This window comes from Nomascus leucogenys, chromosome 18 (genome assembly GCF_006542625.1).
Source record: "Nomascus leucogenys isolate Asia chromosome 18, Asia_NLE_v1, whole genome shotgun sequence".
Classification (NCBI taxonomy): domain Eukaryota; kingdom Metazoa; phylum Chordata; class Mammalia; order Primates; family Hylobatidae; genus Nomascus; species Nomascus leucogenys.
The window spans coordinates 62170465-62189728 of NC_044398.1; the positions used below are offsets into that span (position 1 = coordinate 62170465).

The 19264-nt window shown below is 36.0% G+C and overlaps 1 protein-coding gene across 50 annotated transcripts in view; it reads left to right on the forward strand.

The window, feature by feature from the left end:
• Positions 1 to 19264, forward strand: part of ANK2 (ankyrin 2) — a 689728-nt gene that overhangs the window by 527083 nt on the left and 143381 nt on the right. For 47 of the 50 annotated variants that reach the window (XM_030799037.1, XM_012502792.2, XM_030799074.1 and 44 more), the window contains 3 exons: positions 11663 to 11761; positions 15866 to 16051; positions 16477 to 16500. In XM_030799037.1, the coding sequence (XP_030654897.1) occupies positions 11663 to 11761; positions 15866 to 16051; positions 16477 to 16500 (309 nt within the window). The remainder of the gene's footprint in view (positions 1 to 11662; positions 11762 to 15865; positions 16052 to 16476; positions 16501 to 19264) is intronic. The other 3 variants (XM_030799070.1, XM_030799082.1, XM_030799086.1) reach the window with 1 other exon arrangement.

A 19264-nucleotide genomic window follows, 5' to 3' on the forward strand; every position in this document is an offset into this window, starting at 1 on the left:
AAGACATAAACAACAGAATTATTCCATCACGGCTTAACAGTTTAGCAAGGTATTTACTCATTTTTGCAAAGTGAAACAGAGAGAGAAAAATATTTTGGAGTTTAAGTGAGAATAAATAAAACATTACTAGCCATCTCAACTTTTCTGTAGAATGGGGTGATGGTAATTCAGCTATTAAATTTAAATGTTGAATAAAGGAGAAAAACACAAATCTAAGTCATCTATAATTGTCAGGAACTAAGGAAAATAAAGCTAAAAGTAAACTTTTAGTCAATCAACGGCTATTTATTGGACACTTACTATATTCTCAGCACAATGCTGATTTCTATGGAGGATTCCAATCAAGTGTAAGAGAAGAAGCTGCTTTCAAGAAGTGTATAGGCTACACACGAAGTCAAGGTGAACACATAAGAAACAAAGGCAAACAACAGAAGACACTATATGATTTGGTACTAAATTATATGGAACAGACTATGTACTAGAGAGGAAGATTTGCAATAGCCTAGATTTTGTTAACGAAAACCTCACAGAGGACTGGAGCCAGGCATTGACTCGTAGATAAGGTCTGCAGACAGGAAAATGAAAAGGAAGACTTTGCAGAAGGGAAGATTAGTAACAACAATGTGAGGAGGTAGAATTGAGCATGGTGAGTGTAGAAATAGTGGTGAGACAGGTTGGTCTGGAGCAACATCACAATATGTATTAAAGGTTTGTTTTCCTTATAGCTTACTGAGTAAAATGGGGCAAGGATATAAAAGGTCTTGATCTTCAGTTACTGTCTATGAAAACTGATCTCCAGGGCTGGGCGCGGTGGCTCAAATCTGTAATACCAGCACTTTGGGAGGCTGAGGTGGGCAGGTGACTTGAGGTCAGGAGTTTGAGACCATCCTGGCCAACATGGTGAAACTCTGTCTCTACTAAAAATACAAAAATTAGCAGGCATGGTGGCACAGGCCTGTAATCCCAGCTACTCAAGAGGCTGAGGCAGGAGAATCGCTTGAACCCGGGAGGTGGAGTTTCCAGTGAGCCGAGATCGTGCCACTGCACTCCAGCCTGGGGGACAGCGTGAGACTCCGTCTCAACAAAAAAAAAAAAAAAAAAAAAAGAAAGAAAGAAAAAGAAAACTATCTCCAGTCACAGTCAGTAAAATGACAATGTAGATAAGTCGTTTGTTGAAAATAGATTTTAGGAAGATTAATTCAGGTTGATGTATAGGATGCCCTGGAATGAGTAACTGGAAACATGCAAAATAGTTCAAATGCTTTCTTGGTAATTTATCCATGAGAAGCTGAAAGCAGGGATCATGGAAGACTCAGAGGGAATACAGTATTTTCTTTCTGTTTGCTGGCAATAACCAGACATGGTATAATATCACCTGTGGAATTTGCTGTTAAAACACATGGCAGAATAGTGTAGTTGAAAGAACATGAATTTTGGAATTAGTTAAACATGGGTTCGAATCCCAGCTCCATGTTTTAAGTAATGTGAAACTTCAGGCATGCTTCTTAATCCCTGTGAATGCTAATTTCCTTGAGTCATATAAAGACAGAGTATTTGTTTCAATGGACTGCTGGCATTAAATAAGAAATGTAAAGTGCTTAGACTTCTCTCTTCTTACTAACACCACCCAAATTTCTTACCCACTGGAAATAAAAACTGGAAGAATTCTTATGCCTAAGAAAACATTTGAACATTCTTCATCAAGCAGGTCATAGAAATTCCATAATGTCACAAGGCAGAGCTTTCCAGCTCATCCCTAGTAAATGGCTTCGGTGAAAGTAGAAGAAAGTTAATTGTCCAATTACTAGATAAAAGTACAGGTGTTCTCTGAAATATTTTTTTTTTTTTTTGCAACAGGGTCTTCCTTTCTCATTCAGGCTGGAGTGCAGTGGTGCAATCTCGCTCACCGCAACCTCTGCTTCCTTGGTTTCAGCAATTATCCTGCCTCAGCCTTTTTGAGTCTGAGGCAATTTGATCCTTACTGAAAAGGTCAGCTGAGGGAGTAAAAACAGTAGTGAGTTTGGATACCTTTAGGGTTCAGATCTTGGTCTCACCACTTGGTGTGTGCTTGGGTGGATAACTGTGAGCCACAGTCTCATTCGTAAAAGGAGCCTAATAGCATAGTTGTGGATGTAAAACAGGATGACATAGTAAACACTTGATAAAACTTAACCTCCCCAGAAAGATTAAGGACATTAGTCATTTTAATGTCATTGGATAGTTTAACTATGAACTAATCTTTTAATCATCTTTGGAGAGAGGAAAGTAGTTAAAGTAATTTATAATATCCTAACCCTGACTAAGAATTGTCAAATTCAGATTATCTGAGAAAATGTATATGACACTTTAATTAATAGGATGCCTTCTTAACTATTAATACTAAACAAGTATATAATCATATATTTTGTCCTTTTCCCTTAAATGCTCCCCCAGAGTACACAAAGTAGTCTTTATTTTTGTGACTACAATTAATACCCATTGGTTTTTTACATCCTTTGCAGCTGTGCATTCACAATATATTTAGAGAAATAATTTGAATCATCCTGACCTTAAAGCTTGGTGACAATTTGGGGATGTTTTCCAACTTACCTTTCATAATGCTAATTCCAAGGAAGAAGAAGATGCATAGTATCTGGGATGGGAATTAGATTAGTATTTCCCAACCAGTGCTAACTGGAGTCTGTGAAGATCCTCCTAGCATGTCACAGTTAAGGCTGCTGAAGAGTTCTGCTCTGTGAAGAAACTTAAATCTTCTCATTGACCTGCCTGCAAAAGATGGGGTGCTTCTTCAAAAGAGGAATTCTACTTACAAAATTTGAACCCAGATCTTTCTGTAACCGTTTTTATTTCCTACTGTTGGACTTGGTTATGTAACTTATTGAGTGTGTTTTCCAGTAAATATAGAGAGTATATAATACTCTCAGGAAACTGGAAATAACACATGGAATTAAGGGTATTGTAAAGATTTAGAGCTGTAGATTTTAGAGGTTCCAGGTAAGATAGCATTTGAAAGCTAAATGACTACAAAATTTGAAAATAAATGTCTAAGATATGAGTTTCTTTTCCAAACAGAAAGGAAGCATATAAGTTGTAAGAGATGTGGTTGGCAGGGTAGGTGAGGGCCAGATTATGTAAGACTGTATTAGACTTTATATTAGTTGGCTATTGCTGCATAACAAATTATCCCCAAACTTAGTGGGGATATTATTAGCTTAAAACAGCAATAAATATCATCACAGTCACTGTGGGGTGGTGGCTTAGTTGTGCAGAGTTTCTCATAAGGTTGTAGTGAAGATGTTAACCAGAGCTGAACTCACCTGAAGGCCTTTCTAGGGCTAGAGGATTCTCTCCAAAGCTGATTCTTTCACGTTTGGCATGTTGGTGCTAATTGTTGATAGAGGGGTCAGTTTCTTCCCCCTGTGAGTCCTTCCATAGGCTGCCTCAGTGTCAGCATAACACAGCAACTCATTTCCTTCAGAGAAGATAATCCAAAAGAGACAAGAAGGCAGAAGGGCAGTGACTTTTAAACCTTGGCCTCAGAAATCATGCACCATCAATTCTGCCATCATCAGTGCATTAGAAGCAAACTATTCAGATGTCCTCCATTCAAGAGGAGGGAAATTTGGCTCCACTTTTTGAAGTGAGGAGTGTCAAAGAATTTGCAGGTGTATGTTAAAACGACCACAGGTATAAAAAGGAATTTGAATTCTGTTTTACTTTATTCACTTATGTAACAAATATTTACTGAACACCTACTAAGTGCTAAGCATTTTTATGGGCACTAAATAAAGCCTCTCAGAGAGAGTAACACTTAGGTCGAGGCCTGAAAGATGAAGAAGATATGGTAAGAGTTTCCAACATCTCTGCACTTGCTGTATCTGTTCACCTCCTATTCTCTCCTGAACCTCTGTAACTGGCCAGTCTACTTGGTGGTTACTCAATCTCTGGGTTAAAAATTCCTCAACTGTAAAATGGTGACATCTGTTTCAGCTGCAACATTTTCATCTAGGAAAATACGGCAGTTTCTTTTAATCATTGAAATATATTTTATAAGCTTAGCAATGTAAGATTGAAAGTAAGAACAAATAAAATGAGTAGTTTACACAGATATTTTATGTAATCATTTGAAATTTCCATAATCATTTTCTACTCTTGTGATATATTTTAGAGAATGTGAATTAGCTTATGCATCATCTATGAAATTACCTAAGGTCTATCTTTAGCTGAGTGGTAATATTGTAGTTTTCTATATTAAGTGGTAAAATTGTAGTTTTCTATATTAAGTTCTGGCTGAGAGATCTTTGAATTTTTTTTTTTTTTTTAAGGCCTGTAAGAATTCTTTTCAAGATGCATTCTTGCATTGGCTTTTACCCACGCTAGTAATTTCTCTTACTGTTCTTTCACTATTCATTAGACTCAGGTTTAGAGGACAAAATCCCCCAAGTGAAATATGTGTCTGCAGCAAAGACACTCATACTTCCCCTACAAACACATCTTTTGAGAGACAATGGAGCAAGAAGAGAAAAGAACAATAAAGAACATTCCACTTTCTCTGTATCTGCCATCCTGATTTCGTTTAGACCTCCTGATGTTCTCTCTGATCTGTGTGCATGGGCCATAATATACCTTCTTCAGGGAATTAATTGCTCAGTCTTTAGTATTCCAACAGCATTTTATTCAAGTTTCTCTTTTGGAAATTATAGTATGTCTGGAGCCTTAAATGATTCTATATAGATGTATTCTGTGAATTGTCATTTTTTTACTCTTGAGAGCAGGACACCCCAGTGCCTAGGAATAATTTTTAGAACAAATCTGGTGCTATAAAGACTGTTGAAAATGAATAGTAACATTGACTCTTATATTAAGATAAAAGTAACTTTATATGATCACTCTTTTTAAGGCAAACAAGTGATGAATCTTCATTTGTGTAAAGGAAGAATAAAGTTATGCATGCCAGGAAAATTAAGTCTGAAAAGTTAAGATTCTTTAAAATTGATAATAATGACAATGCTTGGAGTTGAAGTTCTTGTCCAAAACATTGGTGTTAAACCCTTCATTACCTAATAATGACAATGCTTAGAGTTGAAGTTCTTGTCCAAAACATTGGTGTTAAACCATTCATTACCTTGTATATTAACAGTATTTTTCTCTGTATAATTTCTTTGAAATGACTTACAAATATCAATAAATTTACTTGCTTTAAAGATTTTCCAAAAGCTTCGTTAAATCTACATCTGATATGTAAAAATATAAATACTAGCTCTTGCACATTCAATTTGCCAAGATAATCCAATTACCAAAAGGAATTTTCACCATTGGCTAAAACCTGATTACTGGTTTATAGTTATATTATAATGTAAATGGGAAGATATTTTTGTAATAAGTGTTTGAATTCCCTAAAATACAGCATGATTTCTATATTTGAAGGAAAGCATTATAGCTGTTTAATAAACCTGAGAAGTATTATCAATGACTGATAAATAATACAGACTGAATGTGCTGCTCATCTTCCTAATCATGAAGCAGAGTATAAATAAATGAAGAGTAAATTACATTTTAAAATACTAAAATCATATTAGTACTTGTAATTCTCACTTCTTGGGATTTAACAAACACCTGCTTTCCACTCCTCTGGACTATAGTCTGGCCTCCGTTTTCCAATGTATCCTCCCCATTCCTCGCCAAGTAATATCTTTAAAAAGCAAATGTGTCTGTGTCAAACCCCTGTACAAAAACCAATTCCTCGCAAGACTTTCAGAATAAAATTCAGACTCCTCAGCAAGGCAGACAGGGACTGATCCCTGCCTATCTAAGCTGCTTCTCCCCAGTAACAATGCATTATTTGTCAGTTTCCGTATGTCCTGTGTTGTCTCATTGCACGGTGTTCCTTCTCTTTCAAATACCTTTCCTACTTCTGTGTCTTCAGTGTCTTCCAGCTGTTACTCCCAGTAACTTCCTTCAGATACCATTTCCTTATCTAGTTGAATTATGGGTCTTTCATCTGTGTTCTCTTTATATCCAGCACATAATTTAAAAAAACTAATTATAGAGGTGTTCACTAAACAGTAATACAGAATTTTGCTAATTTGTCCATCTCAGTCTCTGGGCTGTGAATCTCAAAACAGGAACCTTGAATTTTGTCTCTGAATCATTAATGCTGAACACAATGCCTAGCAGTGAAAAGTCACCAAACATATTTTTGTTGAGTAAATATAATGAATAAGAAATAATTCATAGTTTTCTATGGACAGGAGTAATGTTCAAACTATTTAATAACCAGTTGCTAGGGGCACCTGTTGGTCACACCAGAACTACTGTAACAACTGGTAATGCCGTACTTATTTCACCCACCCAGTATCAGCCTGGGTTGTGGATATCTTTGACTGTTTTATACCAAAAAGGAGAAAATGCATCTATTTTCATACCTACATGCAACCAGAGACTTTTTAGAAACACACAGAGACATAAGGTGTTGGAAAGCACCTGGATTCGTATACGCAGAAGCCAATACAGTTGTGTTCTTAAGCTATTAATATGTGATGATAAATGCTTTCCTGTAAAGTTTACAATGGTGTTAAAGTGCTGCCATGCCTTGTCCTAATTACTCGGAGGCATGTTTCACATTCTCCAGTGGGCTGTTTTTTGTTGTTAAATACCAGTAAGTTAAGAGAGAATAATTTCCACATTTTAAGGACCTGTAGTAAATCTTTATTGCCTTACTTCACATGTTTTGTAACAATAAACAACTCTCCGATCTCCCAACCAAAGCTTCCTTCATCTTTTATGTACACTATTGCAAAGGGTACTGCAGGAGCTGATTGACAACCTACTTCCATTCTTGTCTCCTAGCACCCCAAGCCAAGGCATCTGTTTTCACCAGAATGAACTTTCTAAAATGCAAATGTGATTATGGTACTTACTACCAAAATACATTCAACTTTTCTGCATCACCTATAACAAACTTTTCAAGGCAATTTAAAAAATGTGCTTTTAAAAAAATGCTCATTTTTGGGCTTTGCACGTGGAGACTCCAATTCAGTAGGGATGAGGTGGTAGAGTGGTACCTAGGCACTCTTAAAAGCTGTTACAGGAGATTCTATCACACAGCCAGGCTGAGGAAAATTCATCCACAGGATGGAGTCCTAATACTATTACAGGAAAGAGACTATTCAGTAACTGCCACCTGCCTGTCACTCCCAGATCACTTATTAGCTGCAAGACTTTGGCTTAATTACGTAGGTATTTGAGCCTCAGCTGCCTCAGTTTGAATGATAATAGTACAAATGTTGCAGCACTATTCTAAGTATTAGATATAGTATTAGGCCATTTATCATCCAAACTGAGGCACTATTAATAATTACTTCAGGATACTATGATAAACTTGAGCTGTCCCAGACAAAACAGGGCACTATAATTTGAGGAGATACATTCAAAGCATTTTTTACAGTGGATATAACAGAAGCTCAATAAGTCACTTTCATTTTTATCATTCTTCACATTTGCTCCCCTATTCTGCTGGAGGCTGTAGCACACCAAGGTCATGGTGCAAGGCACACATGTGATGTTTGTGAAATGCTCTAACCAAGATCTTGAATGTTTGTCTATCATTAGTCTTCTCCCCATATACTTGATACTTTCTTCCTTGATTTTTTTGTTTTGTTTTAACTTTTTATTTCCATAGGTTTTAAGGGAACAGGTGGTATTTAGTTACATGAATAAGTTCTTTGGTGGTGATTTCTAAGATTTTGGTGCATCCATCACCCGGGCAGAATACACTGTGCCCAGTTTGTAGTCTTTATCACTCAGCTCCCTCCCACCCTTTTCCCCCAAGTCCTTAAAGTCCATTGTATCATTCTTATGCCTTTGCATCCTCATAGCTTAGCTCCCCCTAAAAGTGAGAACATGCGATGTTTAGTTTTCCATTCCTTAGTTTCTTCACTTAGAATAATGGTCTCCAATTCCATCTAGGTTGCTGCGAATGCCATTATTTTGTTCCTTTTTATGGATGGGTATTAGTACATGGTATATATACATACCACAGTTTCTTTAACCACTCATTGATTGATGGGCATTTGGGGTGGTTCCATATTTTTGCACCTGTGAATTGTGCTGCTATAAAAACGTGTGTGCAAGTATCTTTTTTGTATAATGACTTCTTTTCCTCTGGGTAGATACCCAGTAGTCTCCCTTGATATTTTTTATAAACCTTGATATTCCCCTCCTTTTTTCTAACTTTAGCTCATCTCTTTGTAGGTCCCAGGACAAGGAATGCAAAACAGTCCTGCTTGCAATATATTTTTTTAAAATTAAAAGCTACATATCAAGCTAAAAAATGGTTAAGTATCTCCCACTTTGACAGGTAAATCATGACAGGTCCAAAATTAGACATCTTGGAATGCTCGGAGTTGCAAACAGGACTGTGATGAGGGCAATGCCAATCCCGGGGTCCTACTACCCAGTCCCCTTTCTACTCCTATCCCTGACTCCATCTGCGTGACAGGAGCATCACATGTAAGGGTGTGGACACACCAACCTGCACATATTCAAGCTTTGTTCATCTCCCATTTTTACCTTCCCTAGCAAACAACTTGAAAGCTGTGTATTATATACCTGTTGCTACTGTAACAAATTACTACAACACCAGTGGCTTGAAACAACACAGATTTATTCTTTTTTTAGTATTGGAAATTATAGTCTTACAGAACTAAAACCAAGGTGTTGGCATTGCTGTTTCCTTCCGGAGGCTCTACGTGAGAATCCCTTTCCTTGCCTTTCTCAGCTTCTAACGCTGCATTCTTGGATCATGGCCCCATCCTCCATCTCCAAAGCCAGCAGCGTAGCATCTTCTCTCCTCTTTGCCTTCTGTCTTGCTCTTGTAAAGACCCCAGTGATTACATAGAGCCTGTTTGGATAATCCAGGATAACCTCCTCATCTCCAATTTTTTAACTTCACATCTACAGAGTTCCTTTTGCCAAATTAGGTAGCATTTGCAGGTTCCAGAGATTAGGATGTGGACATATGTGGGGGCCATCATTCTGCCTCCCGAAGGGTGTGCATACCAATGGACACTTGAGAGGATGAACCCAAGGAAGAAGTGTGAGTGAGCACTGGAGCCACACTTGGGAACACTTAGGCAGGGATTCTGGTAATGGGGGAGCTGTGGGGTCATGGTGAGCATGTCTTCTTGGCCCTCAGGATTCTTTGCTGTGCCCAGCCAGAGGAGGTCCCTCTAAAGCTCAGGACCCAGGGCAGGGTCCTTTCTCAGGCAGGGACCTCAGCATGGTACATCTCCGTTCTCCTGCTGATCTGGCGACCTCTGCCTGATTCCCTTTCTCTTGATCTATCTACAAGACTGTCAGAGGAAAGCATGTTAGCAAATTGTTTTACTCTATTAAAAGTTCTTTTTCTCTTATTTTCATCCCTGCCTTTTGCTTGTCATGAAAGAGCCCCATTCCACGCCCACTCATTGTTTTTAACCATCCTCACTGGCTTTCCCTTCCTTTGAATCTCTAATTCTATCCTTCCGCCACCTCTTCAGTGTTCTTAAAATACACAAGATTTCACCTGCTTACTGTGTTTTTTTTTTAAAATATGCTATCCAGCTAGCAAGTTATTCCTGAATCCTACAACATTGTTAATTCATTCCTCTTGTATTTCTTTTTTAGTTCTAAATTTTCGTCCAACATTTGAAGCCTGAAGAATTTCTTCTATAATCTAATTTAAAATCACTCTACTTGGTCTACTTGTATACTCTATATTTTGCTGGATGTTGGCCATTTTAAATAATGTTTCCACACTTATACAATGTATACAGAAGAATTTTTATTTCCAAAAAAGTATCTTTAAAAAATGTTTTCTCCCTGTAGTCCCAGCTACTCTGGAGGCTGAGGCAGGAGAATCACTTGAACCTGGGAGGCGGAGGTTGCAGTGAGCCAAGATTGCACCACTGCACTCCAGCCTGGGTGACAGAGCGAGACTCCGTCTCAAAAAAAAAAAAAAGTTTTCTCCTCTTTTAATTTTTAAACATCTCTGAACGCTGATCTGTGTTTTTACTTATTCTCGTTAATGCATGGAAAGTTTAAGGAATCATCTATGTTTAAGGTCTGACATGGTTTTGAGAGCTTATGAATTATTTCACAAGAAGGTTTTGTAGGTTTTTTCCTTAATGAGACATTACATATTCCTAAGGCTCTGATGAAAAGAAAATTTGCCCATTCAAATTTAATTTTAAACTCATGTTATACAATTTCAGTGATTTTAAAAATCTATGCCTATAATAATGTTATAATATTACCATAGTGTGTGCTCCATTAGGGTGCATGTGTCTGTCTTATTTATCACTGTAGCTCAGCGATAGCCTAGCCACCAGTAGCTGTATTTTAGTAAATAACTGTGTAAGTGAATGTGAGAATGAATGATAGAATTTCAAAATGGCTTTAAAAAACAATATAAAGATGTTCCATATAAACCATGCTACCTCAGTCAGAACACTGAAATATAGACTTTAACATTTTCTTTTTTTTTTTTTCTTTTTTTTTGAGACAGGGTCTCGCTCTGTCACCCAGGCTGGAGTGCAGTGGCGCGATCTCGGCTCACTGCAATCTCCGCCTCCCGGATTCAAGCAATTCTCCTGCCTCAGCCTCCCGAGTAGCTGGGATTACAGGCATGTGCCACCATGCCCGGCTAATTTTTCTGTATTTTTAGTAGAGATGGGGTTTCACCATATTGGCCAGGCTGGTCTCGAACTCCTGACCTTGTGATCCACCCACCTCGACCTCCCAAAGTGCTGGGATTACAGGCGTGAACCACCGCACCCAGCCAAGACTTTTACATGTTCAATCAAATTTGTAGTCTCTCCTAGCCTATTCTGTTATGAGTCGTAAATTACTTCACTAAGGGTGCTAACCAAACTCTGTATATTCAAGATGACCATGGTCTGTTTAAACAGTTTATGAATGATAAATACAGAAGACATTATATAGATGTTATTTTATAAAGATGCTATAGTGATAATTCCATATGTTATGAACTTATACAGATGCTGAGATACCAAATATGCTAAAGACACTAAGATATCTTTTTTTTTTTTTTTTTTGAGACAGTCTCACTCTGTCACCCAGGCTGGAGTGCAATGGCCTGATCTCAGCTCACTGACCTCTGCTTGCCAAGTTCAAGCGATTTTCCTGCCTCAGCCTCCCGAGTAGCTGGGATTACAGGCATGCACCACCATGCCCGGCTAATTTTTGTATTTTTAGTAGAGACGGGGTTTCACCATTGTCCAGGCAGGTCTCGAACTCCTGACCTTGTGATCCACCTGCCTCGGCCTCCCAAAGTTCTGGGATTATAGGCATGAGCCACTGAGCCTGGCCACTAAGATATCTTTAACACAGTGTTAGCTGATGAGAAATGTGACTCTGGTACTGAAATGAAGACAGGAAATGAGGGAAACTATCTTCCTTAGCTCTTTTTCCTCATTGCTTTAGGAATTGTGTATGGGGCTTGGTTCACTGCGATTTTGTCTAGCTTTATAATGGTAAATATGTGTATAATTTATTCAGTATGAAAGTATTTTATATAGCTTCACTATGTCAAAGGTTTACTTCATAGTGTTCTCTCTCATACAAATGATTGAAGATATCTTTTTTTATTACTTGTCCTCAGAATGGCTTTACTCCTTTATACATGGCTGCCCAAGAGAATCACATTGATGTTGTAAAATATTTGCTGGAAAATGGAGCTAATCAGAGCACTGCTACAGAGGTAAGACTGTCAGCCCTAAAGCCTTGAATTCTTTGATCTTAATGTCCATATTCTTTATATCAGGCTGCAAATAATCTCCATTACTTTGTCTAAAATATGCTAGGAATGTTCATGTTACTATTATAATCGCAACAGTGGCTGTGAACAAATGACTCAGGTTTGTGCACAGAGTTCCATCAGTTTATGCCTTCATTTTGGATTCGTGTCTATTTATTCTTGCTTAAAATCATGCTTCCATTAATTTTCCATCCTCTGACCTTTTGGGAGGTTTGTACCATTCTAAAATTCGATTACAGTAAATTCTACTCATCTCTTTTCACCAATATTTTATCTTTGTTAGGATCCAATATAATTCCTTAAAGAAACAATTTTTTTATCATCAGAAATAATTCGTAAGTATCTGTGTTAGCACAGTTTCATGAGGAATGTCACTAAAAAAAAACCCTGTACCTTATTGAAGCACAAATTATGGCACATGGTTGTGTGACTGATTATGACAACAACTGAATAGAATGTTCAAAATCAGTCTAGTTTTAAAGAGTTCCAGGACATCTGGACATAAGAAGTGGGAGTGGGCAGGGACCCTGAGAATATCAGTTTTCTTTCCTAAGCATTTCTTATTCCATTTTCTTTGTATTTTCCCTCTCATTTTTGCTTAGGCAGATTAAGGAGCAAGTTCAATGGCTGTCTGGGGCAGTGATTTCAAGTGATGCTCCAGAAGCCCTTGTGCTTGGGGCCACTGGAAGGTTGGGAGTGGGCGACATGGAAGAGGAGAGGAAGAGAGCTTCCCTGAGACATGCCTCTTCTCACCTCTTTCAACCAGAGTATATGGGCTTGGCTTTTCTTATTTCATATTTTGTGGCCCCACTGATAAAATTTCAAAACTCCTGGCCTGAAGTGAAAGATGACTGGTGGATTCTTGTTACCCAGAAACTATCTTAAGATAATTTTTAATGTCTAATATGCCTTCCTTTCTGGACAATTAAGTCTTGAGGACATGAACTCCCTTCTATGCTGCATTAGAAGGAGAAGTTATTAAAATGTAATAAATCGTTTTCCAGTCCCTTTGGGAGAAAACTTTTTATGGAGCCAATTGCAACAACTTTCTGACAGCTTATTCTCATTAGTTAAAAAAAAAAAAATCCAAGAAATCACTGTTAATGAGACCATGTTTTCTACCTATGACTGGAAAACACAACTACCCAGTATGAAATGTTTTTGAGTTCTCTATTCAATACACACAGATTTTATACTCTTGCCACTTGGATAGAGTGTGATTTTTATGATTTGGGACCTTTTTTTTCCCAAATCAGACACTAGTTCTGTCCATGAGTACCATGTGAATATCTTCAGGCAGAGCTCAGGTAACAATATGAGACTGCATCTTTGCATCAGGGCCTCTGAGAAATATACCAAAAAAAAACTATATTTGTTTTATTTGATTTTGATTTCCTTGAAAGCAGAATCATTTACCAGATGAAACCTTTATGCTACAGTGCTTCTATTTACCAAATAGACTTAAGGTTTCTAGTGTAGGATTTAGGAGAACTCAACTCGCTGGCATTCCCAGCTGTCTCATAGCTCCTGGCTCCTTTGGTCAAGACCACTGTAGCATTTCCCATTTGGTTCCAAAAATACCCTTTTATGTACATTGCATCAGTAGAGGCCATGTTACACTCTGATCCCCAGAAAGTGAAAATCCTCTCTGATTCCACAAGGAAATGTGGCTTTTGCAAATAAATCATGTGAGGTTTTAAATTCTAGCTTAGACACATTATATACCTATTATTTGTTTCATTTTAGACAGTCATTTAAATAATTAAAATTACTTTTTTCAGATTGAATGTATAAGCTTAATTGATTAACCTCTCAATGCCTGCACTAATGGTTATCAAAAAACACACATGGACAAATCTTTACATATTCCTTTTTCGTGCATCATTCTGTAAAAAAAAAATAATGTTTTTACAGGGCTGTATGGTTGATTACCATTTGATATCCTGTGTTATATTGCTAAATACCTTCTACAGTCTTATGTGCCCATGTGTCAATATGCCTAAAGAAGGGACTTGCCCTGAGCTGGTTGGTAGCTAATTTGCAAAAATTAATGACTAATCAAGACATTATGATCACTTTAAAGTCAAATAATTGTGAGATTATTCAATGTGGCAATGAAATTCATGACTGAGAAGAAATATTTAAATTTTTAAAATTTCCCATAATTATGGCACTTAGCATTGGTAAATAAATGATGAAAAAGGAAGCTACCAAACTTTAATATGGATTTCCTTTTAGTTGAGGCACTTGAACAAATCATTCCAAATGTTTAGCCTTGTCCCATGCAGTACAGATTAGAATGAAATCTACATGGTGAAGATCCAAGGTTAAATACTCAGAAGGGAGTTCTCAAATCTCTCCAGTACCATTTTTATACAGTATTTCTCTACTCTCTTCCTTCTTCCTAAATGTTACCAAAATTAAAGGCCAAAAACTTTTTAATGACATTCTGTTCTGTGAGCAAATGCCTCATCTCTAAGAAAAAGATGAGTTTCACACTCTTTTAATATAAACTATCACGGTGCTGCAGGAGGTAATACATTTAAATATGTATTTGATAATGAGTCTGTGCTTTTCTCATTCACAGAGCATTTAATTTGTGCCAGACAAAGTTCTAAATTCAGGCTACTATTTTTCATCTTAAGATACTACATGCTTTACTCTTCCATTCTGTGAAGTAATGTGTTGTGTTTAAAATTCAGTTATTATTAAAAAAATTATTATTGCTGGTACTGCATACATGATACAACACACTTGAGGAAAATTATTTTTTCCTCAGAAGTCTGCAGTGACTTTAAAAAAATTATTATTGGAAAAAAATGGAGTAGTTAAATTGTGGTAAATTACCATTGTCTCTAGAATGCAGTCCTGGGTTCGAGCGATTCTCCTGCCTCAGCCTCCCAAGTAGCTGGGATTACAGGTGCATGCCCCACATCCAGCTAATTTTTTCTTTGGTATTTTTAGAGGCGATGGGTTTTCACCATGTTGGCCAGGCTCGTCTCGAACTCCTGAACCTCAGGTGATCTACCCGCCTCAACCTCCCAAAGTGCTGGGATTACAGATGTGAGCCACGCCACCTGGCCTAGAATGCAGTCTTTCAATTTACCATTCTATTGCCCATATTTTTTTCTCTATGTGAATGGAAACTTCTGACTTTGAGACTTGTTTTCCAACTTTTGTGGATTAAGGGTGTTTTTTTTTTCTTTCACATAAGTAGAGCCTAAAATATATAATTTTTTGATGTACATGTCACCTTTCCAGGAACTGAATACTTGTTTCTAGAGAGAAAAAGATAGCTTTTCAAGTTTTCTAGCATGATTATCTGTAACTAAGTTTTCTCTACCTTTTCACTTTCCATGCTACTATTTTTTAAGCTGTCTTTTTAAGTTTAGAATTGAAAAACAGGTTTTTCTACATTACCTAGCACATGTAATTTTATGTCTAAATGGTCAAAATAATATAAAATTCAACTATTAAGAGCATAATTAATACATTAGCCTAATTTGCCAGAGTTTTAGATCATATTGTTCCCTAAACTTCCAAAATTGAACTGGTAATAGACAACTCCATCCCCAGAGGCTTTTTTCCCTAACCATTCAGAGATGTTTAATAACCTGCATAGTCAATCATATATTTTATTTCCCTGTCTCAGTCACCATATCTTTGATTCCCGGTCAGACTTGGTCTCCATTCTTTCTACCCTTCCCACTTTTCTGCTTTACCTACAGAGGCATTATTTAGGATTGGTTCTCACTTTTGTTTTTCGATTGTAACCGTACATTTAAGCATATCCTGTATGTAGTATGTTTGTTAAGGAATGTGGATGTTTTTCAAAATGTATAGAATAGAAATTAGGAAAGCCATCTGATTAAACTATTCCATAATATGATGGATAACTGGTTATAATCTGCTTCTAATCTTCCCAATAATATTTTATTCTTTTGGTTGTCAATCTTGATCATTAAAGATTAGAGCCATCATTGCTTAGAACTAAATCTCTAGCATCTAAAGATGTTAACAGACAATTTTTACCTTCTATTTTACCAGGATGGCTTTACTCCTCTAGCTGTGGCACTCCAGCAAGGACACAACCAGGCGGTGGCCATCCTCTTGGAGAATGACACCAAAGGGAAAGTGAGGCTGCCAGCTCTGCATATTGCCGCTAGGAAAGACGACACCAAATCTGCTGCACTCCTGCTTCAGAATGACCACAATGCTGACGTACAATCCAAGGTACTTAAAGCTGAACACATTTGTGGAAAGGAACTCTTTGGCTGCCAGACTCCTCCTGGGGGATGATAAAGAAGTAGGCCATGGTGATAATGCAAAATTATTTCTGGTCATAAAAAGAGATAAATGACATTCAAAGGTATTTCAGAAAGAAGGGGACCATCTACAAAATTAAATGCAAGATAATTTTCTTTAAAAGATGAGGTTGAGCTTTTTAGAAATCTGCTTTCTTATTCTGTTTATAGTCACAAATAATAGAATTTAAAAGATAAAATTGTATTGTGTATTGCTTGGGGATGTCTTCTTTCAGTAGAATGCATTTTGGCATGTTGGAACAGTATACCCAATTGCAGTGAGCAGATTGACTGTTTCCGTAATTTTGCATTGTGTAATATCTTCCCTCTTTCTCCCAAACAACACTGCTTCAGATGATGGTGAATAGGACAACTGAGGTACAGTATTGTGGTTATACCAAAATTTACCTTGTCTTTATTTTTAGTTTTTGCCCAATTAGAATAAATGCTCACTAATTCATACTAATGATTAGAAGTTTGATTAATGGGAAATTAATTTGAAAACCTTTCCCATAATGAAGGCAAACTGATAATTCAAAGATATTTAATGTAACATATATTTGAAGCATTATTTTTATCAGTAAAACTATTTAAATAGGCTATTAGAGAATGAAATGAAACTCTTTCTTAACATATAGTTTAATGAGTGAGCTTTACTATTAACTTATTGTCAAGAAGATATATGATTTTATTTCCTTAATGAGAATTCTCAGGTTAGAGTTTTAAGGAAGTGAAAATTTGGGAAGTTTCTCTGCCACTGTGTTTTGTCTTTTTATCTAATTGCTGTTGCCCCCTTTTTTTTCTGTGTGCTCTTTTTCTTTACCACATTTATATAATAAATGATGTTATTGAGCATATCAAGAGCAGACCAATTGCTTTTTCTTGTAAGTCTTAAAATACTTGTCAGAGAATCGTATATTTTCCACATTCCAAAATAAGTCACATCAATCAATAAGAACATTAAGTTCAGAAGTCTCTCAGTATGGTGTGTTTGTATATGTATGTATTTAGTAGTCTCTCCTTGGCCGTTGCTACAGAGAGAGACACTAACACAGACATTGTTGATGTATATTACACAAATTTACCTACACTCAAAAACAAGTGACTTTTTATGTAGGTCCATTATTGTTTTGCTGAGGGGATTCTTTAGACTATCATCTTGCTTGATGACTAGGTTGTGGACTTTTGAGCATTCTCACAGAGTATACTTGAATTATTTGTGTTATTTCTTTTGTTCCCTATCTTTGCATGGAACCTAGGTCAGAGACAACGGAAAGCCCAACTGTTTGGTGAACTTGTTCACAACTGGAACCATACAATTTGATATCTTAATAACTAATTTCAATATCTTTAATTTCTTAGATGCTTTTTGGTGATTATTTAAGATACATTTTTGAAAGCAGTATTGGCTTTAAACATTGTGAAAGCAGAAGTTTGGGTGGATTTTTACTGAGTTATAAATATTTGCCTGAAGACAATAGAGTAAAAAGAAGAGAAACCCCTTCGTCTAATCCTGTAGAAATGTGAACTCTGCCTCCTACTTCCATGTTAATCAGGGAAGAATTCCTCTGAAGGGCTGATACTAGTTTTGTGCTGATCCAAGATTGACAGCCTGGGTATCATTATGAATGATCAATGAGGCTGTATCAGACAATAAGTTAGTTTATTTTTGCAAATGATATTACTGTATTTAAATACTTTGAAAATGATTCACCCAGCCTCAGTATGTTTTTCTGAAACTAAATTGTAACATCAGTAATAGACATACACTCAGGATATGTCTGAGTGACAGGAAATATCAAGATAAAAATGAAATGAATTTAGTCAATTATTTCCTAAAATATAAAAATTTGACATTTTATAAAATAACAGCCAGGTTGGGAGCTGATTTTCCCCTCCATTTTGACGTGAATATTGGCATTATGTAAATGCAAAATAAAAATATCTTGATCATAGATATGGGATTTGGATTAATAGTTACTGTTCTTATTTTGTGTCTTGCTTCTCTCTAAGTAAGAAATTATTTGTATCTAATGTTGCTACAGTAATAGCACAAATTTTCATTACCTAAGGTATCTGAATGCTTATTTAGGGTGTTTTTAAAACAAAGTCACCAAAGCCTATATATCAACTCAATAGAAAAAAAAGGTTGTAATTTTGAAAATATTTCTTAAAACAATACAGTAAACATCGTAGTTCATTTCAAGTAAAAGAGAGCAATACCAAGTAACCCAAAAACTGCAAGATGTGATAGCCAAATAACAGTTCCTATTTTTCCCATAATCTTTTGTTAAGTAGTGAAAATTCTGGAGAGTAAGAAAAATTATCAGATCTTTGTGTACTTTAATAAGAAAAGAGTTAATATGCTTCTGTAGCAAAGATGGCAACAATTTTCAACTAGATTTTCATCAGAAAAAGAAAGAAAAGGAAATATATTTTTTTATTTGATATTTTCAGACTTATTTTTTAAACATTTTGAGAGTAAACAGTTCTGTAATGCCCATATAGTTGATTTAACCTGGTTGGTTAAATTACATTTTATTGTATTGATAAAATTTGTTTAACATTCACAATTGGAGGGAGCTGAACTTTTTTCTTCCTTTTATATTTCTATTGATGCCAAGTATATTGTTTAATTTTTAATTATTTCATCATGATAACAACATAATCTTGCTACACAGTTGTAAAAGGGTATAGGAATATCATGACAGTGTAAATGATGTGGAACAAATTCTATATCCTTTGTAAGAATTTTTCAACATATTTTCATGCTTCCAAAAGTATAATGTCAACCAATACTGCTTTTTTAAAACAAAAATAAAACAAAAACACTGGTTTTCTTGAATCTTCTCTGAAAAGACATTAAAAAATTCTTTGATATGTTAATCCTATGGCTGAAACCTTACGTTGTTTAATCATATTCTGGTTTTCTTCAGTATGCAAAACCAACTTAAGAAACATTGTTTTGTATAAACAACAACTCTTATAAATAGATAAATATTTAAGATAATTAAAAATATGTCATGAATATTAAGCCAATAAATGTAGAATATTTATTTACCTTTTTTATATGTTCATGTACCACCTTATAACATTAAGATTTAAGATCTTACTAAAGCATTTATTATTGCTTATATATTAG